At 43.0% G+C, this 27348-nt stretch overlaps 1 protein-coding gene across 3 annotated transcripts; it reads left to right on the forward strand.

The window, feature by feature from the left end:
* Positions 1-484: 484 nt before the first annotated feature.
* Positions 485-26461, forward strand: GPR137B (G protein-coupled receptor 137B). Of its 3 annotated transcripts, XM_054822382.1 has the most exons (8): positions 491-683; positions 843-981; positions 9735-9784; positions 14867-15089; positions 18893-19046; positions 21116-21240; positions 23980-24104; positions 25838-26461. In XM_054822382.1, the coding sequence occupies exons 1-8, from the start codon at positions 613-615 to the stop codon at positions 25947-25949; spliced, it is 999 nt and encodes a 332-aa protein (XP_054678357.1). In that variant the 5' UTR covers positions 491-612; the 3' UTR covers positions 25950-26461. The 3 variants fall into 3 exon arrangements, with proteins under 3 accessions (XP_054678356.1, XP_054678357.1, XP_054678358.1); XM_054822381.1 differs by having other exon boundaries at positions 485-981; XM_054822383.1 differs by lacking the exon at positions 23980-24104 and having other exon boundaries at positions 491-981.
* The last annotated feature ends 887 nt before the right edge of the window (positions 26462-27348 follow it).

Raw genomic sequence — 27348 nt, forward strand, 5'->3', positions numbered from 1 at the left:
ATTTGCTGTGCAAATTGTGTATTTCCTTATAAACAGAAAGGTTTCCGCAGTGCAGAGCTGAACCGTAACAGCTTATTGCAGTGGTTTGAATTTCAGGAGTACTTTTAAGGTGCTTAAAATTATTCCTAACAAAATGCAGCTAAATAAAGTACTTGCTAAATGGGAAACAGGACAAAAAATCCTACAAAGATACAGCGTGGCTGCCACTGGGAAAATGTCAGGTACCTGCTTCTTGTAGAAAATAGAGCATTACTTAACTAATTTAAAATCTAGATAATTTTCCTTAGAAAAAAAAATCAGCAGTAAACCGTTCAGGGGCTGGTGGATTTCTTTGTTTCTTAAGGATGGTAAAGATTTGTGCACAAACATCAGTAAAGGGCTGATGTTTCTGAGCTGTTCCCTGCCAATTGCTGACAAAGGCAGTCCTAATGAATCATTCTGAATTGTGATCATGTGCTACCAGCCCACAGTGAGCTGCCAAAGAGGAAGTGCAGCTTGTTTTCTTTCATTTTCTTGATTCCTATGCTGTAGGAAGATGAAAGGAGAAGGAGGAGGAGGAGGCAACAGCAGCAGCCAAACTTAATAAATAATTCTGACGATTCCTGATATCAAATGGAGGCCCCTGAGTGGGACCCACTGAAAAATGACACCCTCCCGCCGACCCTGACGCCAGCTGTCCCTCCGTATGTGAAGTTGGGCCTGACCATTGTATATACTGTTTTTTATTCACTGCTTTTTGTGTTCATCTACGTCCAGCTCTGGCTGGTCCTTCACTACAGGCACAAGAGGTTCAGTTACCAAACTGTCTTTCTGTTTCTGTGCTTGTTTTGGGCCTCCCTTAGGACTGTGCTCTTTTCGTTTTACTTCAAAGACTTTGTCACAGCAAATTCTCTCAGCCCCTTCATCTTCTGGCTTCTCTATTGCTTCCCAGTCTGCCTCCAGTTTTTCACCCTGACCCTGATGAATCTTTACTTCACACAGGTAAGCAACAGATATTTGGTTGATTAAATCTGACAGAATGGTAAAGCATTATTTTCTAATAATCATGAGAAAAATGTCATTTCCTAATGTACCTTGGCAATGCAAAAAGCAAATTTCAGTTATTTAGTTGGGAATTTTAACTTTTGATCTATATGCAAGTGATCAGTGTTATAATGAAACTGGAGTCTGAAGTGATCATTTAGGAATGGCAAATAATATATCTACTGTCTATTAAATGAGTGCAATTTAATTTAAAGGTTGGGGGGAAAAAAACGTGTAGGAGAGCTTGAAAGCTGGACATCCAAACTGCCGTTCTATTATTTTTTATTATTATTGTTGTTTTTATGAGATTTCATAAACCTCCTGGCTTAGCAGAGCTGATCTCTGTGTGCAGTCAGAACTATAATTTCTAATTTTGCTGGCAACACCCCACCCCAGTTTTTCACAAGTTGGCTAACATGTTTCTGAGTGAGATTTCTGTTCTGTGTATCATAATCAAAACTGTTGATCGAGTCCTACTGTGGACCCAAATTCCTATAATGAACTGTATTACAAATAGCAGTGACTCTGCACCCCAGGAAGTGCTAAGTGCTGTACAGAGATACACTCTCTATTTCAAGGACACTGTGATGTAAAGGTAAATTACCTGTATAGTGGAGTTAAAGAAATAGTATCTCCATTTCAGAAAGGGGTCTTGAGAGAGTATCTGTGCTAAGGACAGCTAAGAAGCCGGATGAGTTAGGCTGCACAGTGTTCCAGGCTGCTGCAGTTAGACTTACTTGGAAGTATTTACGGTGAGCTTGGGTATCTTGGCACTGGCCTGCAGGATGGGATATTGGCATGCTGAGGCAAAGAAAGGCTGCTGGGCTTGCCTAAGATCTCACAGGAAGCTTGCGGGAGGGCAGGGACTGGATTCTCGATCTCCTCAATCCCACTATGGACCTGGAGCAGGAAGCCAAGCCTGCACTTAGATGACACTTGCCGAAGTCTGCTTTCCCAGTGCAGGGGTAGTTGGCCAGGAGAGCACCAGCCAGCCCTGGAGCACCCCCGGCAGTGCTTAGGATGCTCTGGGTGTTGCTGTGGGCCCCACTTGGAACCAGCTCAGTGCCTGGGTCTGGGTGCTTCTGTAATGCCTACAGTGTTTCCCAGTGCTCTGTAGCGATTACAGGCCTGTCAATTCTGAACAGCCTGGCTGGAGAGATCAGACTGCTTGTGAGAGCTGCCATCCCAGAGCTGAAAAAGCAGCAATAGTAAGCATGACAGCTGTAAGAGGATCACTTGAGTTGTAGAGGGTATTAAATACTTAGAACCACATACACAGTTTTGTGCTTAGGTTTACTTTTCTGGATTCAGCGTCTGAAACACCTGCTAACTCACCCTGCTCCCACTCCCTGGACTTGCAATATATTAAGGGATTACAGGAACCTTTCATCTACATACTACTCAAATCCAGCTCAGGCATGTGGTGACCTATGCTTTATCCCAGAGCTATTGTGAGAGTCATTTGATAATGGTGTAGTTCCCCAGGGGCAAACGTCCATCATCACACAGTCCATCCCCATCACAGCGGCTGGGACTAAGTCATAGCCGTAGGTCAGACTCTTCCCTCAGACACACACATAGGGCTGCTGTGGAAGTCTGGAGGCAGAATGCCACATCCTCGCTCTTCAGCAAGAGAAGCCGAGGCTGGTGTGAGCACAGAGGGGGCACACCAGTCTGCCCTCTGTGCCAGCACTTGGGGGCCTCTACCTAGTGGGTAACTGATTCCTTTCGTCTAAGGAAGATCTAAAAAGACAGCATACATAATGCACACATGTGTCCTTTTAACTTATTTTTGGCATTGCTGTCTGATATCATTCAGGAAGTACAAGTCAGTGATTGGAAACAGAAAAAATGCTAAGGCTATTGGTTCTGCCTTTGAGACAATTTCTGCTTTGTCACCATGAGACCTCACAATCTGCCTCTGAGCCTGTCTGTAAGAGAGTGTAATAGTTACCTGTCTGGAAGAGCTGTTGTCATACTTTTGAAATATTTGCAGGGGACTTTCGGAGTTTGTGATGTCCATCATAATCTTTAGAGATCATGGGCCACTGTAGACAGGCATATTATTAGTATTGTTGTTTGTTTTAGAGCTGGTTGCTCTCGGTGAAATCTCATCTCAAATATCTCACCGGCTAAAACAAAACCTTAAAAAATACAAGCACAGCCACTGTAGGAATATAATGTAAGACAGAGAATAAGTGCACATATTTTTAATTCACTGTTATTAATTCTTCTAACCATTAAAAGGTGGTTTGGCTTGAAATTCAGCATCGTCTTGAGACTGTATATTTAATGTGCATCTAGCTTTCCACAGTAGGCAAGCAAGAACTAGTGTGAAAGGGGTGGGGAGAGAGAATTTTGTTTTCAGTAATGGCTTATAACTTCACAGACCTGTTCAGAAACAACTTTTATAATGTTTTTCTCTAGAAGGCAGGCAAGAAGGGTCTGCAGCTGTGTCTCGTTGCATGAAAATCATGCGATTTAACTGGTGCGTAGCTAGAGGGAAAGAAGTGATCTATGTATAGTATAGGGACAAGGCACTGGAAGAGACCAGACCTTAGGGGTCTTTTCAATTTGCAGGTGTTTATTATCTGCTGTATGGCACCCAGATGCGTGGCACTGCTAGGAAAACTTTCAGACATAGCTGTGAAAAGAAAAAGTGGTTTCAAAAATATTGCAAATCCTCCTGGCCAAACAAAAAAACACATTTGGCAAGTGCCCGAGGGCATTTTTCAGAATAATAAGCACCTTAGAACTTGACAGAGTTAGCCACAACTATTCTCTATGTAATAGGTATCCCAAAGCAATGGGGACACAAATTCAGACTGTATTTTATGTGTAGCAAGACAAACAAGCCATGATGGCATCAGCACAGGAAGGGTTGTTCCCAGACCTGAGCATCACCATCAACAGATACAGCAGAAGGAGCTGTAATGCGCTGGGGAAGGTTGCTAAAGTGGGGGATCTGTGGATGAAAGTGACAATCAAAATAGTTTTGACTTGGAACAATTCCTGTGGGATCTTTGGATTAAAAGCCAAATTCAGGGTCCTTTGCTATGGTCTTGATGCCCTACTTATGGCAGAATAGAAGATAAGACTGCTGCAAATAAGGCTTATGCAACATTAGCACCTCTCAGAAATCATACAGCAGAAAATATGTATGATTTCTAGTGAGAGCACTAAATTTATTAGAATTTATTAATCCTGTATCTGTATTCATTCTCTTCTAAAGAAAAAAAAATAATTTGACCTACCCTTTCAGGATAAGCCTGCATCTACTTAGAAGTCATTAAAATAAATCTCAAGTGAAGATAAGATCCAGTGGCACTTCTGTGAAGCAGTAGCCCAACACTGGTAAATAACTGCATTGTACCAAGCCAGAGCAGATACGAAGCTGAAGTGTGCGTTTCCACCTACAGAGACCAAAAAGCCTGTAGATACGTTTGCCTCACACCTGCAGCTCCCACAGGTTTATTTTGCTGCTTGATAAAGCAAAGACTGCAAATCAGCAAATGATGTATTTTCCACTTGAAGTGACTCCAGAGAGCGAGGATCCCAGGACTCAGGCACTCTTTTATTCGTGTCCTGCCTGGCCAGATCTTCCCTGTCCCTGACAAGAGGAGACTGAGAGGAGTCCTCAGGCTTTACAGTCAGTGCTGTGGGCAAAAATGTAAAGAGGCTCCGGGAAATAAAATAAGTTGCCTTTTCTGGTGTGTGTATGTGAGGTGGACAGAGAAAGGCTTTGCTTCACTTTGTCCTGTTTGCTTCAAACTTTACATTTCCCTGGGGAACAGGATAAAAATGAAGCAGGAGGAAGGCTAGGATGGAAGGTTACAGACTCAAAATCAAGGTCAGGGCCAAAGACCGTGAGCTGTAGGGTATGCTGGAAATCCCAGGCCTCCTCTGTGGCCAGGCACAGTAAAACATTTGGTGGGCTGTAGGTTTAATTATCTGGTTGGGAAATTCTCTGAGACCTAGGAAACGTAGTGCTGAGCTAAAGAATTGTGAGACTGTATGGGTGGAGAAGGGCTGGTAGGCAGGTTTACCTCTCCTTCCTCCTCCTTAACCATCTTCCCTTTTCTCTGGCATCCAGATTGAGAAGCTTACCCTGCCTCCCAGGCAGGGCTGATAAAATCAGGGACTTTCAAATGAAGAGGAATTGTGCAGAGTAAGGCAGTTTAGAGGGCAGCTGGTTGTGCTGGAAGTGCCTGGCAGGGCGGGGTAAAACCAGCACAAGGCTTTCCACGAGGTTATGTGTATCTCTGGAACTGGGTATGTGTTAGTTCTGGGAAGAAAATGAAGAAAACTTCTCATTCTCTAATTACTGGGGATAGCATTTCAAAAGTAATACCACCAGTGAGAGAACAGAGGGCATTTTATTTAGGAGAAATACTTACTTTTAATAGAAATGAATGCACCATATTTTATAAAGCTTGTTATTAATTTAAAGCATGCTTTACATGTACGTAGAACTACCCAGGAGTCTAACTATGGATGGTAAAGCATCAGCAAATATGTTTGGCGTAAAACATTGCTCTTAGTATTGGATCTATAGGAGACAAATTGCAACTGCAGGCTGGCTGGCTGTCAGCATCTGACATGAAAAATGAAGTCATTTGACTTAGAATATAATTTGATAGGAAAGCTACACATGCAAGTTTACTGTGGCTGCCAGCCCCACAATGGTCCCTGTCCTTTCAGGACTATTTTTACCAATTTACACAAGACTGAGTATGTTAGTGAGTCATGTTGCTCATGTCTATAGGCCCTACAAACTCTGTAGAGTTTAGAGAGTAGACAGAAAACTTGCATATTTTGGGGAATGATTCAAATGAAAGAATGAACATGGGAGAAGGAGAATGGGGAAGGTGGGCCTGGGATTGGAAGATACACAGCAGAGGAAAGATGTATGTGCTGATGGTGAGGGACTCTGGGCCTGTATGAGGTTATGGCATATTTTCAGGGTGCAAAGAGTTGCATGGGAGTGCAAAGGGTTGCATGGAGTGTGACAGAGGAAGAGAAGCACCATGGTGAAAGGAACTGGCAAGGAAAAGTACACGCTATGCTCCTTATAGAGTTTTTGAAATGAGGACTGGTAAATAAAGCTGGACTTCATTCCTGTACAAAGGGCCAGCTTGAGACATATGCAAGCACTTAACACATACCTCAGGCTTTTTGGTAAGCTGAGCTGTGTCTCCTGTAAAAGTGAGTTGATCAGCTAGCACTAGAGGTACAGTGGAGGTTTGTGCCAGCCATCACGTCAGTTCAGCTAAATCAGAGCATGGACTGAAAATTGCTCCAGTGATATTTTCTTTTTCTTTTGCTCTGGGAATACCTGACTTGGCTTTGACACCTGTTGCATTGATACTTACAGGGCCAGAGTGGCTCCTGATTTAACTTTCATAACCGTAGCTGGAACCCCCCTAAGCTACAGCAGCCTGGCCCAGTCTGCCTTCTCTGCTGCCCAGCAGCTCTGCAGAGCTCTCTGCAGCTGAGCTAATGGGTTCCCATGCCATCCTCACTTCTCCTCTGCTGGGACCTGGTAAAATGTCTTTAAGGCCAGCTGTTTACATCAGTTCCTGCAACAGAAATTTCCCCTGGCTGTATGAAGGGCTTTTTGGAGTCCTTTTGTACTACTGCAGTTTTATATGCCAGACATATACCTCAGGGGAGTGGAGGAGGGAGTGTGAGAATCTCATTTGAGGTTTCCAGTCCTTTGGCAAAAACAAGGAGTCAAAACAGGATACTTCTCCTTTCAAGAACAAGCAAAAGGGGAAGTACTTTTAAGATGAAAAAGTAACCCTTTAGACATTAGAAAATTAGCAAGGAATTTCACTGAGTTTTCTGTGTTGCCATTCATCTTGGGGATCTCTGAAAGGTCTTCTTTAAAAAAAAAAAAAGTCTGCCTTCTGTTTGCTGTTTAGTCTATTCTTAGGAATAGCCTGGTTTGCTCTGGTTTGCTGGAAGACTTGCTTAGATGACTCAGATATTGACTAGAAGCTTTCTCAACACTGTTGCGGGGAGGGGCCATTGAGCAACCAGCCTCTTGAGCTAAATGACTGTTAAAAGCAAAAGCTGCACCCACGCACGAAAGGTATATTGAGATCAGCTTCTGACATCCTTACTCCCACTGAACAGCCCTTTATTCTGTGACAACCACATTGCTTCCAGCAAGGCTACTCATGAACTAAGGCCCCATGAGTGTTTAAGCAAAGTGGCAGAATTTGGCTGCCTGTATTTCTGTCTAGCAGTGAATTTGTAAGAGTGTCCATGCCTTATAGTGTAGCTTTCATTCTGTGTAGCACCCATGTTTTATGCAGTGTTCATTTTCTTTCTTAACAGTCATTTTACTCTGATAAAATTCAGAAGCATTTATCAGCTGAGAGAGGCCCACCAAATGTGGAATCACAATGACAGCTGTTTTGGCAATCTCGCATCTGGAGATCCTGCTGGATCTGCAGCAAGAACATCATTTTTGGTTTTAGCTAAGTTATCTGTGGAGCTTTTGCTACATAGGGCAGCCTTGGACTGGTTTACGTGACAGGAGTGCTCTGCGATGTTATAGGGGTGAGTGGGTCCTTTTTGGGCAACCACAGGAGATGGTGTTCAGGAACTTGTGAATTTTCTAGGTTTTGCGGACCCAGCACGACTCATTGCCCACTGCAAATTGCTTGTCTTTTGTAGTTCTTTGCAGAGGCTCTGAACACTGCTCTTCAGTGCTACTCCTGAAAGCTGTCAAAATTAACGGTACAATATGTGTAAGTGCTACTCAGAACAGGTGAGGATTGTGGAATGGCCCTAGAGACAAGTTTTACTTGTTTAGTTTCAGTGAGGTCAGGAATCTGTTCCTTCCCTCTTGCTCACAGTGTCTTCCAGAATAAGCAGAATAGGCAACAAGTCTAGTACAAAAAGTGTACAGGAAGTATTTTGAACCCCATCTCTTCTCTAAAAACTGACAGCCCCTCTTTGTATACCTCAAACACAGAACATTCACAAGCCTCTTGTATGTCTCCTTTCAGTAGCAAGTAAGTAAAACAACATAAAACTTCTTCCTGAAGTCCTGTGAGAATTCACGATCCAGGAATTTGGAGAATTAATCACAAAAATCTTTTGTAAGGGAAACTGCCAGAGATGTTAACTATTGAAAACAGTATCAATGGTTGCAGAAAATTTTTAGAGATTTTTTCCCCCCAACTTTTTAATTTTATTCTTGGCTATTATTTTTCTGGGGCCTGCTGAAAAGCTGTGTTCTCTGCTGGTTCAGCTAGTGCTAAGCAGGCTGATACGTCACAAAAATAATTTCCATCTCAAGGCAGCTGTTTATGGTGAATAGAAGTTAAATGACAAGTTGTTCCAGGAGTGCTGGAACAAGTGAAGCCTGATTTTCTCCAGATCTGTGTCTCATGCTTGACTTTGAGCTGTTTCCGTAACTGGGGCATTTCTTACGATACTTTGCTATGCAGACACTCTCATATTGGGTGATGTGTAGGATCATTATGCAGGATTCTCCTCAGAGAGGTCATATATCAGATGCATTTATAGTGTTCCTGACTTCTGTTGGGTCACTAATTTTTAGGAGGGTGGTAAAGGATCATGTGTTTGATGCTTCAAGTATTTTTCCATCAGTTGTCTGACTGGAGAGTTTTAAGTAAGATTAGTGGGGGGACAGATAAACAGGTTGATAGGCAGACACATGCCTACACATACATAGTGATCATATAAGTCCTGTTTCCTTGGGAAAGCATGATAATCATAGCAAATATTATGCAAGCTATACTAAAGGGCATGCAAAACTAAGTGAAATCGATAAGGCAGGATAACCTGAGGAGAAAACAATGAGGAAACAACCCAGACTAAGTCATACAGCATGAGGGTTTTTTGTAATACTAGCAATCAGCGTGCTTCGGTGTTGATTTAAATGAACATTTGCAAACTGAGTCTGTATGGAAACCATGTTAGCTTATGAAAAAGCAGTGATGCTTCCCTGTAATTTTTTTAATAAATAAGATATAAAATATGCTAATATATTTTTGAATAATTTCTGACAGTGGTTAAACACCTGTGACTGATATTACCTAGCTACAGTGCAGAAAACATGTCAGTATTTTATTTTTTCTGTTACAGAAAGGTAACTACTGGGCCTGAGCTATCTCACTGTAAAAATACATATTGTTGTATAGTGAACAGTCAGCAGAAGCCATATATACCTCAGTAAAATAGTGAGTTTGGTTCTCGATGGCATTCTTTTGGCAATGTAACATAGATACAAACATATATATCCAATTTCAGGCTAGGGTGCTATGATGGGCTCTTCATGTGAATAGAGCATCTGAGCTAATAGGCTGGTATGAACTGGTCTATGTGAGACACATGTATTGCTAGGTCATGTAAAAGCCTAATAATCTCCTGCCTCTATGATTATACTGGCTTTGGTCCTTTTGTGAATACTGGTATAAAGGACCTTATTCCCAAGCCCAGAGTAAGTGAAAATAATGGTGTAGACAATTTGTATACATTGTGATCGCCTGCTGAGTGGTTTTAATGTGCTTAGAGCTTGCCTGCCATGCATAAGCAATAAATGCAAATTTGTTATGTAATGAAACCTATCATTACATTTCTTGTGACCTGTGAGACAGGATTCCTGTGGATCACAGTGTCTGTCTTTACTTACATGTATCCCATGTTCGATGCAATATTTTTCTGTTTTGCAGGTGATTTTCAAAGCTAAATCAAAATATTCCCCAGAGCTACTGAAATACAGGTAAGAGCTATGCAAACATTCAATGTGGTAATGAGTAGCAGCAATGCTTTTTGAGAAACACTACATCTTTGATAATTTGTGGCTCTTGTATCTCAGCTATTCATATTTATATACCAATGTTTTATGATGATGGTTCTGAGGCCAGCTGCTTCCTATGACATTTAGAAATCTCTGTCATTTCCCAACACAAGCACCATTTTTAGATATTCACATATTTCAAATGCAAGCAGAAAACACCCTGGTGACTTGTTTACAGGTTAATAACATTTGTATTGCTAGGTGAATTCAGATCCAGTGCTTTGGTAAAGGTAGCAGAGTGATGAATTTATTTTGACAGGAATGAGTGGGACTGGGTATGTATTAATCTGTGAGGTCAGTGGTAATAAAAGACTACAAAGTTTTGGGAAGATGAGTTGTGAACGGGAAGAGCTAGCAAGAATGGATTTAGCTTGATGATGTGTTTGGGAGCTCACAGATAACCTCCCATGACTCCATAGAGTTGAGGTTATGGTAGCTTTGCATTTAGGTGGAGAGATTTGTTTGGGATTTTGTTGAGTGGGAGAGATTGTCGGGAACTATTTGAAAGCTCCCCAAAGAGCTGTAATGTCCAGAAAGCTGAGGAAGAGCTCAATAAATTACTTTTTATTGTTGCAATGCCTAAAAGCCTCAGTTGGGCAATGTTGCTTAGACAGGAGAAGAGAGAGAGAGGTTGTCTCCATTCTAAAGACAGAATTTACAATCTGAATTCAGGATAGGAAAACAGAGTAATTTGAAACTGAAATCTGACCTGTTATTTGCTGACTGTTAGGAGAACATAGTACTGTATCAACAGGTCAAATACTAACATTGTCCTTGCCCTGGAAAGTTTGTTATCCAACTGGGTTTTGATAGAGCTGGAGAGGCAATCGTCTGGAGCAAGTGCTTCAGAAACCATGTTTGGTAGAATGGCAGTACAGTGAGAGCAGGCTGGGGTGGGCTGTGCTTGGGCTGGTGAGGATGTGGGACACGCAGAGTGTGATGGCTGACTGAGGGCTGTGGACTCCATGCTGAACTGCAGCTGATGTAGAAATCGTCAGGATGGGAACAGAGAGGCTGCATCTATTTTGGAGGCCTCAGGAATGCTTTCAAGTTAGTGCATACCTTGGCCACATCCCAAACCACAAGGGGCAAGAGCTGGATGCTCCCTGGTAAACACTGTAGCATATAAATACATTCACCCCCCTTTGCACTCTGGTTTCTGTGGGAAGGAAATCCAGGAGTATGGGCTGGCAAACAGGCACAGCACACACCAGCGAGGTCCCCAGCCAGCCCCCAATGCAAGTGTGCCTGCCCCGATGGTACGCATCGGCGAGAGGAACAAAGAGGATGGCTTTGCACAAAGCCTGGGCAGCAGGTCAGGGTGGTATAGGGCAGGTCTGTGAACAGGTTCCTGGCTGGCTTTAGAGGTGAGAGGGAGAAGCTTTGAACCTCATCTGTTACTGATGTTTGTGGCAAGGCTTTATTCTTGCAAACTGCTTGAAACTGACTGTCTTCAAGCTATGAGAGCTTATGATAATTAGTCAATGCCTCTGAAGTGACTACATTAGCACCCTGCATGTGGTTCTTGGAGCGTTTCTATTCCTAACCACTTATGTATTGTGACTGGAATTACTCATGGACAGACTGCCCTCCCCACAACAGCACCATGTCCACCCTGACTCTTGCCTACTGCATTTCTAACACAGACCACTCTTGGATCTGGTCTAGCTTTTTCTCTCTTATTCAGCTCTGTTGGTAAAGTTGTTCAGTAGTATTTTGTTTTAATGTTTAGATCTCTTAGCATGAATGTGGTTAGCCTGTGGAAAGAGCCATATAAATAAAGCTGACCTCGCTTCCTTTCTTATACGGGGCAACTGAAGTGGTGCAATATGTGTACATGCACAGCTGAGGTCCTGAATCTTAATTGTAACAGGCTAGTGAAAGATCATAGAATCACAGAATGGTTTGGGTTGGAAGGGACCTTTAAAGATCATCTAGTTCATCTTTCATTAGATCAGGTTGCTGAAATCCTGATGAAGACATGGATGGTAGAAAGATGGATGGCCTACAGACAAGGGCTGGAGTCTGCACTTACTGAATTTGATTTTTCTTCATTGTTGAATGTTCATGTTTTGATTCCTCCCCCCCCCCCCCCCATTTTCTTTAAAAGTGTCAGAACTTATTGCCTGGTATTGGCATTTCTGCAATAGATAATGGCAATATAAACAGGGCAACAGACAGGTAGGACTGCGGTCTGTGTATTGGCACAGGTCTCAAAAATCAGAATCATTTCAAATATGGAAAAAGTTGATAAAATCCTGTAAGAGATCCAGAATTTTAAGTAGATTTTACTCAGCACAGCCTTCATGATGTTAGTCACTGTGGCAAAAGAGCACAAGGTGCAGCCTATGCCAGCCAAATTTCATATTTAAACAGTTCTTCTGCACGTCTCCATGGGCTTGGGGATTTCTTACAGTCACTGGGTTCAGATGAGGCTTGTGTGCTGTGCATGCTGTGTTAGACACAAGCCTCAGAGGCTGTATGGTTTCTGAGGAAACCACATAGAAAATGCAGTAGTTTCAAACAGATTTTCCTGTTAATGCAAACCTCACTGCATTCATCTGAAGTTTTATTTCAAACTCAAAGAAAAGCTCAGGGGTGCATCCAGCCTGACACAGAAAGAACACCCTGGCACGTGCTGTCCCCAGCCCAGCAAGATTACACACAGCTCCTTTTAAGGGACTAGCCCCAAAATGGGGATTAGGCATAATAGGCTTTTGAACAGTCACTGGTGCAATCTGGAAGCACCTCTCCTGCCCTGCCTATTTTCTAAAAAACCCATATGCCTATTCATGCCTTTTAGGTGCCCTTATAGTTGAGATGTAAGGATATATTCTGCCTTTAAGTGAGTTAGGAGTGCTTTCTACAGCTGCAGAGACCCTAAAACTGCCCTGAGAGACACAGCCTGCATCTCCATCAGTGCTTATTCAGAAGTTCAGCAACAACGCTTCTATTGTCACAACAGACAGCCATTTCCCCAGCCATATCATGTTAATAAGGGAGATGGAAGATCATTATGTGAAGTTGCACAACCGACTGGCCATGACAGCTCACCCTGGCACATACAGAAGTGTGTGGGCATGAGAGTGTGACGGTGCTTTTTTCTTTTTTCTTTTCTTTTTTTTTTCTTTTTTTTTTCTTTTTTTTTTTTTGGCTAAAGTTCATCAAGGAGGAGCCTGGCCTGGAAGCCTCTAAGCATTGCTGGTAGCAAGCCAGCATCAAAGGCATGCAGGCTGCACTGAAGCAGAAGGTCCCTCTGACTAAGCTGAGCAAAAAAAGAGCATGTACTTACTGTCCTGCAAGCAGGCAGCATGTAAGAGCATTCCCTTCCTCGTAAGCCTGAAGCCCACAAGAATATTTTACCTGCACTACAGTGGGGGAGCAGAGATGAGAATATTAAATAGATTTTGGGAGGGGAAGGAAAGACAGACATATGACAGCCACTTAAAGACTTTTGAGATATTAATAAAAGCTGTAAATGTACCACCACTACAACTGGGAACTGCATTCTCCAGAGGGAGCAGTGTGTGAGAGCAGCTTCAGGACTGCAGTGCTTCTAGCATTAGACTGTGAGGTTTAAAGGAATTACCTCTAGCTGCTTATCCTAAAAACAGAGCCCTGCCCTGAAAGGTTAAGAATGAGCACAATCTTCCCCCTGAGAAGGAGTTTCTGTGACTGGCAAGGAAAAGACAGCATCTTTGCTCACTGCGGATATAGCTGGAAAGAAGGGCATTGATTCACAAGCAGGGACTTTTGGCTTTCAGTTCTCCCTGTTACACACTTAAAAGGTCTCAAAGGTATACCCCTTCCTTTCTTGCTCTCTGAAAAGCAGCCAGCTATGCTTCAGCTTTGTAGCTGGGTTGATGCTACCCAAAAGGATATGAATGTGTGAAAGAAAAAGATCACCATTGGGTAAAGTATGTTTAAAAATCAGAATTTGATTCCTCAGAGACAGTCTGGATGTTTGTTGTTAGCCAAATTCAAAGTTCCCAGCAGGCATGACAAGCTGTGGCCAAAACCTCTTGTTCAGTGACTGCAGGTTATGACCCTTACCAGTAGTTGCCTTGGTCAGCAATGACAATGAAGTAAGCAAACACCTGAAATGGAAATATGCTCCCCCCGCTTCCTTTATTTAAGTGAAAAAGCTTCACAGCTGTGTGTAGGAATAAAGAGGAATTAGAAGAAGCTTTCCCTGAGTATGTGGTATACTTATATTGCAGGTATCAGTGCTGGGTACGTAGGAAAAAACAGATGGAGAAAAACATGCCAGCTTCTGGGCTTCTGTCTGTCACATTCCTGTTCCAGCTCTGCTCCTGTGGTTGTGCAAATGAACCTTTTGCCTGGCATAGGTGGCAAAATGCCAACCTGGAATCAATATGCATATTTAAATTTCCTGATGTTTCTTTCAAGAGGTTGCCCATGACCAAGTTATTTAGGAAAAGGGATAGAGAAAGATGCTGGAGAACCAGCAACTCAGAGATTTTTCCTACTGTTAGACACTTCCCTAATTTAATATGAAATCTGATGGCAAACATCAGCAGTCAGTGATGCTTCTCATGGCAGGGGTGGTGCAGTAAAACCAGGGTCAAACCCAGCCCATGCCAGGCAACTCAACCTTTTGCGAGGTTTGTCCTGTCAGTGAGTAGTCAGAGGCTTTGTGCTGTATATGAAGTGCACGCTCTGAGAAAGTACGTGTGTATTTTAAATCGTTTTTAAGAACTGTGCTGTTGTATTTCTGCTGCAAAGAGTCTTCCATGTTTTGCTGCTTGACATTAGTTTCTTTACTTACAGCTTGTTGTGTAACTGTAAAAACAAGTTTGAAATAAGCAAAGTTAATTTCTCCAGCAATCTGGAGCACTCTGATTTGGGCTTGGGCAGCTGGTCACTCGGTCAGCTGTGGCAGCCCAACGCGTGCAGCTTCCATTGCTCAGAGTGCAACTTCCATCTCATGACTGACACTTGCTGAACAATGTCGCTAAAACTGTTTTCTCCTCACTCTCCCAGGTTGCCCCTCTACCTGGCTTCTCTTTTCATAAGTCTCCTCTTCCTCTTGGTGAACTTAACATGTGCAGTATTGGTGAGGACACAGAATTCAGAGAGAAAAGTCATTGTCTCTGTCCGGGTGGCAATTAATGACACGTTGTTTGTCCTGTGCGCTGTTTCACTCTCCATCTGCCTGTATAAGATTTCCAAGATGTCTTTAGCCAACATTTACTTGGAGTCCAAGGTAAGGTACATTTTCAGTTCTTTTCAAGTACCTTCTGAGAGACAAGGGCAGTGCAAGGCAAAGCCACACGGTTCGTTAGATCCCATGAGAGCCGGAGGCCTTAAGCTTCACAGCTTGCACTTGGCTGGCCATCCTGTTCAATATATTAATTAAATACTAAGTGGTAGCAAGGGTGCTTTTGCTAACACCAGTGACCCCAAAATATGTATCTTGAGGCAGAGTTTACAGAACCTATTGGCTGGCGTTTCTCCCAGATGCTTTTCAAGTAGATACTGCTTTCCCCATGTGAAGACCACTTCATTTCAGTGCTGCTACATATAAGTGGTCTATACCTTGGGATCCTTAAGCTTGTCAAATTATTGACTGATCAAGTTAACTGTTTAAGGTAGCAGCATGCTGACAATTAGCCAGAGAAATATGAATCGCCATTTATACATTTGCATACTGTCCAACAGATCATGAGAATGTGTTTTAAAAGACTTAATACATTGTAATTTAGCCAAGTGGGGAGAAGGGGAAAAAAGTCTCTCCTTTGACTTTACAAAATGTTCTTTAAAAAAATATTGTTAGGTTTACAGCTTTGGACACATTCAGTGGTCAAGGCGCTGGGTGGCATCACGTAAGTGTGCAGTGTTTATTATAAAATCAGTGAAGATGTTTTGTATCTATAAATAATGAAATGGGGCTTTCAAAGGTCCTTGCATTTACAGTAGATAGTTAAATCTTAAATTATATATATAATAATATTATATAAATTAACGAATAGCACATTACCATTACCAAACCTTTAAAAAAATGTAAGTTTCAGCTGCTATTTAGAAAATATTATAATAAAATTCCTCTCTCCATTTACTGAATCAGATGAAAGGAGTACTTTTCCTGTTTAATCAAATCTGGCCGTACTGCACAACAACTGAAAGTTCAGGGCTGAATGGAAGATTTAAAAACACAGCTTAGTTTGTTTTGTTTCTTTCAAGCCTGTCATATGCTGACCAAAGGGCATGGGCAATGGATTATTTTTACTAGTAAGAAAAGTTTTTCTACTGCTGCAAATCACGGAAGTGTAAATCTCTGTAACAAAGCACAGTTAACCTAAGGGAGGCTTTGGTAGATTACTTTGTTCCGTTTCCTCTTCCTGCAGGAAACCTGATCTTCTTTACTTCAAGTTATTTCATAAAAAACAAACTCTAACATTATTGCAGACAGGAAAGGATAGGACGCTCAGCTGATGAAAGTTCGAATGTGGAAACAAGAATTAAAGAGCGCTTTGCTCCTTTCTGCTGACCTGGAATGGGAGTTCCTCTGGGGACTTCCAGTAGGATTTAACTGCACATACTTAGAGATACAGATGGCTACAGCTGGCAGTGAAAAAACATCCTGGTTTAATCTGGTACTGTTGTGCTGAAAAAACTAGCTAAAGAAGAAAAATCCATTCTCTGCAGTGATATGATAGAAGCAGCGTTGGAAATAATGAATGTTCTGCAGTGCACATAGATAGGCATTGGTACTGGCAGCCTTTTATTTGCATCTCCCATCTACTGGCACGTATCTTCTGAGCACATGTGAAAACACATTCACCTCCATGACCAGAACCAGTCTGGTTCTCTGCACCAAGGCTAGGAGAGCACAAGGAGGTGCACAGCCCTGCCCATAGGTGCCGACTTGGGCCAGTTCTGTGCTGGCCAGAAGCATCATGTAGTGGGATGCACTACCGACTCGGGGTTCCCCCTCTTTTCTGTTGGGGCCTGTGACTGAAAAAGGATTCCTCTGGCTTTGCTTTTACTGCTGTGCCTTCCCTTCCCCAAGCCATTAAGTATACTTGTCTGGCAGCAAACCCAGGACATTTTCACCCCCTTTTTTGTATTTGGTGGGATTGAAGTTTGTTAAATCTGCAGCGTATTTAACTATTAACTATTAAAGATTGACAGCTATATAGGGAAACCTAACTAGGGAAATACTGACCCCATTCTGTTCTTCACTTCTGCTATCCTGGTCTGTAAATGCCACTGAGCTGGGATATGGTATATCCCAGTCAGCAGCTTCTCTCTGCTCTCTCACCCTGTTTCCATGACAGCAGCACTTGCTAGTACTGAAGGAGAATAGGGAAGTGCCTAGCAAAAATTTCCTCTTTGTGGCATTTCCCGCTTGCTGGTCTTGCCACAGCTTTTACCACTGCCTGCCACGTATCTGGCTTCAATTCCCGTATAGCAGCAGGCTCTTGGCTCACTCCTGACGTGGCTGCAGTTCATGGCCTGGTGGATGGCGGTAGTTCCAGTGTGTTTGAAGCAGAAAGTCAGAGTGGTTGACTGCACTGGGGATTTTGTAATACTCCCAAGCCTGGCTGTTCCCTGAATCAGTATTATTTTGGTGGGAAAACGGGCAAACTAGTTTTATGCAAGCTTTTCTGACTACTCCCTGAGCTCCTCTTTACTGACACCCATCAGGGAACATCCTGCCCAAGGAGCTTGGTTGGCAGAGCCGCAGGGACAATAGCCACCAGCATGGGTGAGCAGCAGAAGGGCCCTGGTAATCTCCTAAAGGCCTGGGATGCAGGACGTGGTGGCTTGGTGACTTTCCCTGATACTTTAGTAGCCAGTTATGTCTGTGCTCTACTTGCCACAGCACTTGGAACCTCTGCTCCTTGGCTGCAAACCTGGAAGCAGAATGTGTGAGTGGAGGAGCTGGGTGCAGACCTTCCTGTCTCCCGCACTGGTATACAAGGTCCTGTGAGTGGAGGAGCAGCTTCCTTTTCTCACACGGGTGAGAGGAGCCCGTCTTCATGGTGTGGGTCTCTGCCAGGAGGAGAGGGCAGGGCTCATGAAGCAAATGGACAGCAAGGTATTTTGCTCCCCTAAAAGCGCACAGAGCTTTAATTCATCTTTCCTCCTTTGGCCATGCAAAGCACTATTCCAGAGCCAACTGCACGGAATTTACTTTGAACTTCTTCCTTCAAAGCCAGTCCCATGTTTTGTATGCCTGCCTGCCTCTGATCAGACTCTCACTGACCCCTGTGGCCATGGCTCCTGGATTCCTTCCTTTCTTGCTGCTACAACAGCTCCTGTGCTGGAGTCTGTCCCCCACAGTGACCTTCCCCACCTGACACAGTTGTCAGGTGTCTCACTTATTCCTCACTGGATTAGGCTCTTTCCTCTGATCTGTCCATTTTTCTCTCTAGGGCTTAGGAACCGTTCTGATTTCACACTTTGCAGTCTCATTCCTCCCCTTGTGCCCAAGCTGCCACTCACAGACTGCCCTGCCATGGTCACTCTGCCCATAGGCTGTGCTTCCACTTTGTCTCCTCTTTGTTGACATTAGGTAAGGCAGGATGTTCTGTTCCTGTCTGTGCTGTCTTTAACTGCTGACTGTTATGATCTGCTCTGTACTCAGGAAATAGGTGCACAGCAAGCAGTTGTAAAAAGATGCAAGGTTGCATCATGCTAGCTAGCCAGCGTCTGATACAGGATGCTCTGTAGCTAATGCACAGGTGAAAGCTGAATCCTCTTGCTCCATCTGATACCAAATGTAGTTCTTGTGTGTTTTCATTGCTCTGAAAATAGTGCTTGTACAGTAAGTTGTAGGAAATAGTCGCAGCCCATCTTGGTAAGGCCTGGAACTGCTACCATTGCCTGGAAACCACTGTACTGATAAAATACAGGAATGGATGTATTGTAGGATATACTGATCAAAGGAAAGAGAAAGAGTCAGTCGCATCAGGCAGAGCAGCATGACAGCCCTCAAAGTCCATGCAAATGTTCTTGTTAACTGCCCTCATGAATAATGACCTGTGTTTAAATCTCTTCCAGGGTTCATCTGTCTGTCAGGTGACAACTATAGGAGTGACTGTTATACTACTTTATACCTCACGAGCCTGTTACAACTTGTTCATCTTATCATTTTCCCAAACCAAGAAAGTCAATTCTTTTGACTACGATTGGTACAACGTGTCAGATCAGGCAAGTATGAAAATATTTGTTAATGAGAAAAACTCATTCTGTATGTGATGGCTGATTTCCTAAATGCTATGACAAGAGGAATTCATATATTAAAAGCCTATTATTTTTTTCTTTCATACAATGCACTAAGATCGTTTTGCTCTAGAAATACAAATTTCTGGTAATTTCAGCATAAGGAGGAAAGAAAACACCAGTGCTAAAAGAAAGAAGTAACCATTAGCCAAATAATTTGGGGAAAAAAAAATATCAATCTTTTATTTACCTTGATTTTATTGTTTTAAAAAAAATCCTTTTATTAAAAAAGGCAGGTGTTTTGTCCGTTAGAAAGAATGGACTGTACTCGGAGAAGCAGAAAAACAGTATTTGATTCCACTGAAATGCTCAGTTCTGAAGTCATCATCAAATCTCCCATTGCCATCCAGGGCTGTGGAGTTATTTACCTGACTTTCACTGGTGTGAAACCTTCCGTAGTTTGAGGGTAAGACTATGATTCTTCCCAACCTTTAATTGCAAGTGACAATTCAGATTGAAAACCAACAGTGATAAAAACACTGAAGGAAATAGCAGGGGATTCTTTGTTGAATATTACAAAATCTGGGCTTCCAGCTCCTCTCTCTGCTTTGAGGCACGTAGTTAGGTCCCGGTAGTTTTCCAGCTCTGTCAAGGCTGGGCAAAATGGCAGGCCTGGGTCTGGACCATGACTACATTTTGTTTGACCTCAAAGTCCAGGACACATGACACCTCACCCTCTCAGCAAGCACCTGCAGACCAAAAGCACGGGCCTTGTATTGCCAGGGTGGCCAAACAAACCCGAAGCCATTAACAATTTTCTGTTGAGCAGTAAATAAAACCGTAAATACGCAGGTAAACAGTAGGGTAGGATTGCCCAGAGGACCTCGTTACAAGTTAGTTGAGTAGGCTCTGTCAAGGGACCACTAATCAACCCTGCTGCGGTGCAGAGAAGAGGAGTGCAGCTAAGTGGTGCCACTCTGTGTAAATAGAAGCCACAGGTTTTAGGCAGAAGTGGCACTAGGTTGTGATTCATTTCCCAAATCAAACATTTTCCCGCCAGTTGTTGGGGCCTGGAGTGGTGGTGGTGCTGCTGAGCCCTTGCAGGGGGCACTTCTTGTGCTGACTCCTACAGTCTGGAGTAACAGGGGCTGGAACTTTATGGCCAGAATATTTGGTCCCGTTTCCCCTGTGGAGGCAGAGGTTGTTCACAGGGATCTCACTGGAATGCTTTAGGCCTTAGGTCACTACGAGTGATTTTTTTGAACGTCCAGTCTGACTTGGGACGTTGGGGTTGCCTGGATTTTGGGGTAAATTATTTGAGCCATATGTAAAGGGCCTGGAACTAAGGAGCAGGTACTCAATTTGGTACCAGAATCAAGAGTCACTTTTAAAAGTACAGCCCAATGTTTGTACTGTGGTAACGCCTCAGGTCACCTGTCAGAAACGTTGCCCTTTTCTCTTCTGTGCAAAACATGTGAAAGGACAGGATTTGCCTTCTGCAGCTATGGTGAACGGTGGAGGGGAAATCGAATGAGAAGTTCAAAGCTAACGCTGGAGTAACAGCATGCTTATTCAAGCTAGCACTGTGCACTGATTTGAAGGGATTCAAGCCTTAATTCTTCAAAGGCAGATTGCCAACAATGCCTGTGAAGACCTGGGCATTGATTGTTCTTTTATGTATTATTACCAGCTGGAAAAGGACTGGAAAACTGGTTTCTCATTACCTGGATTTGATGACTTGATCAAATGGTTGCTTGCCAGACTCTTAGACTGGGAAGACCCCTGCATTAAACTTTGATTTTCCTGAAGGAATGAAAGGAGGAGGAAAGGTAGAAGGAAAGGGTAGTCATATACCTTACAAGGCAGCATTTTGATTTTTTTAGTATGCCTTTAGTCATTAGCCAGGTTAATCTGGCTTTACTGGATAGAATTTCTGGCCACGTTGTCAAGCATTTCAGCCACTTAAATACAGAACTTCATAAGACATGTTGCCTCCTGAACCTTTAAATGAGCTGCTATCTTTACTTTAAACACTTTTCTCTTTGACTTTTCAACAGGCAGATCTGAAATGTCAGCTGGGAGATGCAGGTTACATAGTGTTCGGCGTGATCCTTTTCATCTGGGAGCTCTTGCCTACTTCCTTGGTTGTGTATTTCTTTCGTGTCCGAAACCCTACAAAAGATCTAGTAAGTGGAATTTGTTAGTGTATTTGTCAGTGTATGTTCAGGCCGGTCTGGAGCGCTCAGCTTCTGAAGAAGCTTTTGCTTCTTTACACTTTGACTTCCCTTTTTCAATGTGTCCTTGGCAGAATAAAAGCAATGCAGACTTCCCACTTCTTCATACTAAGTCCTCATGAGAGAAACTCATCTTATTTACCCAGAAGGATGACAAGGTGTTTCTCAGGCAGTTAAAAATCAGGAACCTTTTTAAATTTAGGGCCATTTTCCATTGGGTTAATATGGTACTTTACTGGAGTCACTGGAAAAGAAGTTTGTTATCCAAACTTGGGATCTTTCATCACATAGCAGTAAAAATGGTTGTGCGCTAACTGTTCAATGGCATGTGTGAAATAATAGATTGAATTCTTTCAGCCCTGTACCCATTGAATTATTTCCATGTCAATGACCAATAGCCATAATAAGCACTTGCTGGCATTTTTGTTTGCTGTTTCACAGAGCAAAGATTGTGTGAGTTGTAAGGATAACTCCCTATAAGTATCCTTAATATCTAGGTAATCAATACCTGGACAAGCATCTTTTCATAGCTGTAGGCAATGTTTCCAGGTTAGCATAGGATATGCTGGTTGACAGGCACTTGGGGAGTATCAGCCCTGCACTGGGGATTACCCAGGTAATGTCTCTGTTTCTGTAGAGAAGTAACAAATTCCCACCTGTATAAAGCCCTTCTTCCTCTTCACCTGTGATACCTGACATCACACTAAGAACCCCCTGAACCCCAGTGTCCATCATACCAAAAAAAAAAAAAATCTGAGCCCCACTCCTGCTTCGGAGTTAGCCAGTACAACTGCAAAGAGAAAAATGTTTTACAGGCCAGTGGTGCTGCTCTTTTAAACGGTGACCAGAGAGAGATCTCATTTTATTTAAAGTGAGTTTAGAAAGGCCAGACTGGTGGTTGAGTTTGTATAGCGTGGGAGAGATTCACAAGAGAATGAAATGAAGGGATGTGGTCTAATCTCTTCTTTCAGAAAGCTGATCCCATAAAGACTTGGAATCCTGCTCAAATGGAGTCAAACAGGCAGTGTTCTCTCACAAGTCAAAGAGCGCTGTGGTAACACATAGAACATTGTATTTTTGCATTGTGATTTGCAGAAAGCCTTAACTCTCCAACTTCATAAAGATACTGTTCAGAAGAGCCAATCAGTAATACCACTTCTTTTATGGGTACCTTTTCTAGGGTAGACAGTATCTCTCATATTGGATAGGTCATATATGGATGTTTTTCTACACAACACAAATATTTATGCTAAACAATATCATGGTAAGAGGAAAACTGGAAAAGACAACGTTAGAAAGAAACAACAAATGAAGAGACTCTCTAGCAAGGCAAAACGGAACTTCAGTGCAAGTATGCCACAAGAGGGAGACCAAGGGCCACAAGCCTTCAGTCTAATGTGTTCAGCAGGCCAGCTGTTACAGCAGTTAAGTATGCAATGTCTGGTGGTAGAAATTTGGCCAGAAAGCATGGAGTTAGCATTGGAACAAATCCTCTTTTAGTTAACAAAATCTTAACAGCTCTGATTTAGTAAAACTCCAAAATTTTCTTTATTTTTACTGAGGAACAATCCCAAGAAACTGTTGTTATTTTGTTTTACATTTCGTTCCAGACTTCAGAAACAAAAAGTTTGGTTAGAGGCAGCCTGCGTTCCGCTCTGTTCAAATGTAAAGCTCCACTCGACAGACGGTTCTAGCCTGGAACAAGGTGTCTGTCCGCTTTGGTGTGGACACAGGGAAACTGCAGTGCACGGCCCTTTGCCTTGAGATACCTTTGGCCAGACAAATGTTAGAAAGGAGGAGATGACAGAGAGGGACCTATTTTTAGTTCATCTTTGTCAAAGTTATTTAACATCTAAAAAACAGAGTGAGATTAAACTGCTCTCCTGCTTAAGGCCAAGGAGAAGATGTCATCCTGGCTTATCCACAGGTGCCGGGAACCCTCTTCCCTGGGGATGGAAACAGTGGATCAGTGGAAGAGGCTCAGCTGGGTCCTAGATGTCCCTCTGCACTGTTTCCAGAATCAAACTGACCTTTTGAGTCTTGTATGTTTTCTGGCTTGATTCATAGGGAAATAAAAGCAAAATACTTTGTAAATGAAGGAGTTACATGTACACCCCTTTCCCTGTTTTATCAAAGGACCTTTCCTTGGGATTTCACCCTCACAGTACCGTAGGGTAGATACTGAAATTGCTCAGAGAGCTTCTAAGGGGCTTTTCAGCTGTGATTTCATTAAGCGGGGTGCCAGGGTTCAGCATGATCAGTTCCTGAGGCAAGGGAGGGAGGATTACAAATGTGGGAGATAGATAACCCCAAATCTCTTTAGGTGTTTCATAGCTTTCAGCCCCTCAGCTGCTTCCCTACTGCTCACTTCAAGTCAGCTGGCTAAAAGTGCAAAGTGGACAGGAATTCAGCAGACAGGATAAATGCATACTGGAGGGTGGCATCAGAAATGGGTTGTATCTGTTAGCTAGAAGGAAAGAAAAGGAAAAGCTGTTAAGATCAGTAGACTATCACTACGCTGGTGGAGAAAAACAGAAAATGCAAAAAGATTTCTGTTGTCTACAGCAAATGTAAAATTTTGGTTTATTTTGGAAGCCAGGAGGTAAGTCTGCAGTGACTTCTTTTAGAAGTCAGGCACCAAGCAGTTTATCGATCTGTTGCAAGCACTAACTGAGGTTTCCCTTCCTTCAGGCCAATGCAGGAATGGTCCCAAGCCATGGCTTCAGTCCCAGATCTTATTTCTTTGACAACCCTCGCAGATACGACAGTGATGACGATCTAGCATGGAATATTGCACCACAGGGGACACAGGGCAGGTGAGATACAAGAGGGAACCTGTCATGGTTTAAACCCACTTAGCAACTGAGCCCCAGGCAGCTGCTCACTCACTCCCCCCTGGTGGGATGGGGGAGAGAATCGAAGGGTAAAAGTGAGAAAACTCGTAGGTTGAGACAAAGACAGTTTAATAGGTAAAGCAAAAGCCACACACACCAGCAAAACAAACCAAGGAATTCATTCACCACTGCCCATGGGCAGGCAGGGGTTCAGCCATCACCAGGAAGGCAGGGCTGCATCACGCGTAACGGTTGCTTGGGAAGACAAACGCCATCACTCCAAATGTTCTGCCCCTTCCTTCCTTCTTCCCCCAGTTTTTTATGCTGAGCATGATGTCATATGGTATGGGATATCCCTTCGGTCAGTCGGGGTCAACTGTCCCAGCTGTGTCCCCTCCCAAGTTCTTGTGTACCCCCAGCCTGCTTGCTGGTGGGGGGGGGTGAGAAGCAGCAAAGGCCTTGGCTCTGTGTCAGCACCCCTCAGCAATAACAAAAACTTCCCTGTGTTATCAGCACTGTTTTCAGCACAAATCCAAACCATAGCCCCACGCTAGCTACTCTGAAGAAAATTAACTCTATCCCAGCTAAAACCAGCACAGAAACACTTGCTTCCTGTAATAGCAACTGTAGAAGAAAGAACACACACACTGCAGAAGACTAAATTGTCTAGCTCCAATTGTTGCATAAATTCTAGGGGTGAGAGGAAGCAAAGGGGGAAGCTGAGGTGGAAAAGCAGCACCGAGTGACTGTAGGGATTCAAGGGCCCCATAGAGACTACAAGGACACAAGAATGAAAATGGTTCCATAACTTAGGAATTGTAGCAGCATGGCACCCTTTCAAAATGTCAGCTGAGGTCTTTGGGTTGCATGTTTCACCCTCTGTTTCTTCCAAGAGTAGCCTAAGAAGTGCCACTTACTAGTTTAAGTGTGTGAGCAAGGCAAGCTTGTGACAGTGGTGTGGCGAGAAGCCTCTCAACATGGTTAAATGTCTTGGGGCCTACCTGAAATGAAAGGGACATTTGCTTTCCCACTTGCTGAAAGTTTATGCATATCCACCTAACTGCTGAAATCCCACGCAAGCCAGAACTGGCACAAAAAGCCTGTTTTCTCTGTGGAATGGTGAGCTTTAGGAAGGAGTTCCTGTCCGGGAAGGAGCAGCTTACAGCAAGAATGACATCACCCAATTCAGAGAAGGCAAGGCACTGCCAGGACATTAGCCTGCCCCGAAAGGAGGCTCAGTCACGGGTTACTCATTTGCTGGTCCTGTATCTATGCAGAGAGGCACACAGGAACCAGCCATGCTGGGAACACAGGCACAGACCAGCCTTGTGCGTGAAAAGCCAGCGTTGCCAGGGTGGCTGAGTATCAGCCCGCTGGACACAGGCGCAGGAGGTTTAGCTCTGTCACTGACCGTCCCTTGCATGGATTAGCAGCACCGCTTCCAGGGTTTTAAACCACCTTCTGGATTAGCGAAGCAGAAAGGGGTGAGTCTTTAGTGAACTGGAAGAACCAGGAAACAGTGAGTTGAAAGCACTTGGGCCCAAGTAATTGACATATCAGAAAACTGAACGGCAGCCTGAACCCCTGGTGGGGGGGTTATTTTTGCGCTTCAGTGTGAGAACCACATCTATGCAGTTGCATTTTGCCCACAGTCACTAACCAAGTGTCTGCAGAACTAACCTGCCAGTCACTAATTCTTCCATTTTCTTTTTAAGTCTCTCTCCAGACTACTATGACTGGGGCCATCAGAACAACAGCTTCATGGCTTACATAGGATCCCTCCAACAAGATCCAGCACTGGACACAGAGCGGCCAAGCCCCATATAACTTCGACCGACTACAGCATTCTAGGACATTCCAATATTAAAACACATGTTCTGAAAAACAAAGCTTAGCAATTTTTCTTCACCTTTTGGTTTTTAGAAGCGTTTCTATGCACAGATAAATGAAGAACTTGTCTTTGCCATGAGCTTTTCATAGTTCAAGGAAAAGTATAAGCTAATGATTTAAACTTTGAAGACTGTTCTAATTAATGCCTTGTTCTCAGCCATGGCATTTTTGGCTTTGAGTAGGGTTGGTAGAGAGTATAATTTAATCATTTTATGCTCATTTTAAAAGAGCAAATTTCATGAAGTGAAATGGCATAATTATTTTCTAAGTATTTTTATTTTTTACACTGTGTATTAGGTTAGAAATACATGGTTATGATGAATATATTGTAAACACATGAATGAGTTGTTCAAATGCATGACAGTGGCAAGTCTTACACGCGCATAAAAGCCTGTAAGGAAAAAAATATCAACCTGATTAAATACTGTCTTTTCAAGTTACTATTACAATTTTGGAGCACAATTTACTCTTTGGATCATCACTGCTTACTCAATGTGGCCAGATGGTTGGAGGCTAAAAGTCATCTATACTCTAGTTATGATCTCAAAACACACTCCATTCTTCTAAGTAAGAAAATTGCATCTTCTCAGCAGCTCTAGGGACAGCCTCAGAATGGTAGAGGGGCATCCACTCTGGCCAGAGCACTGTGAACTGCAAAACAGGCTGGAAATTTGTAAGTAAGTTTGAAAAAATTAAAGTTATGTGATCATCTCTGTCAATCAGATCTAGGTGTATTATGTAAAAGAGTAAGTCAAATACCTCCCCAGCCAGGGAGATGGATACCTGTAACAGTACTTACTTACTAAAAACCTAGGAAGCGCAGTCAGGGAATAGAAGAGCCAAGAATACATAAAGCAGAAAACCCTCAAGTGGAGCTAGAGGATGAATTCTGCGTAACTAGCATGAGGGCAGCTGTGCTTCAGCCTTCTGTGTTCAGGGATAAATTTGGTGGGTGGCGGTGGAAACAGTGGATAAATACCATTCTAATATGTGACATTTGCACATAGTAAGCCTAAAAATAAATAATGTAGGGCGAGCAGGAACCCTAACTCTATTTTAGGTCTTTTTATTGTGCCCAGTATTGACTGGTGTGCCCTACTGTGAAGATCTCTGCAGCCCCACCATCTGTTTCTCCTCTCCCATGTGAAACAAAGACTGTAATTCAATCCCCATTTCCTTAGGAGAAAAATATATTTCTTATAGTAATCTACTATAAAATAGTTAATTTTGAGGTGTACTACAGCATCCCCAAATGGTGGACAGGCTTGATGTTTTCCTCATATTGAACTTCATCAGGAAGTACAAGTAGTAGAGAATTCTCGTACACATTTCACAG

This window comes from Grus americana, chromosome 3, assembly GCF_028858705.1.
Source record: "Grus americana isolate bGruAme1 chromosome 3, bGruAme1.mat, whole genome shotgun sequence".
Taxonomy (NCBI): Eukaryota; Metazoa; Chordata; class Aves; order Gruiformes; family Gruidae; genus Grus; species Grus americana.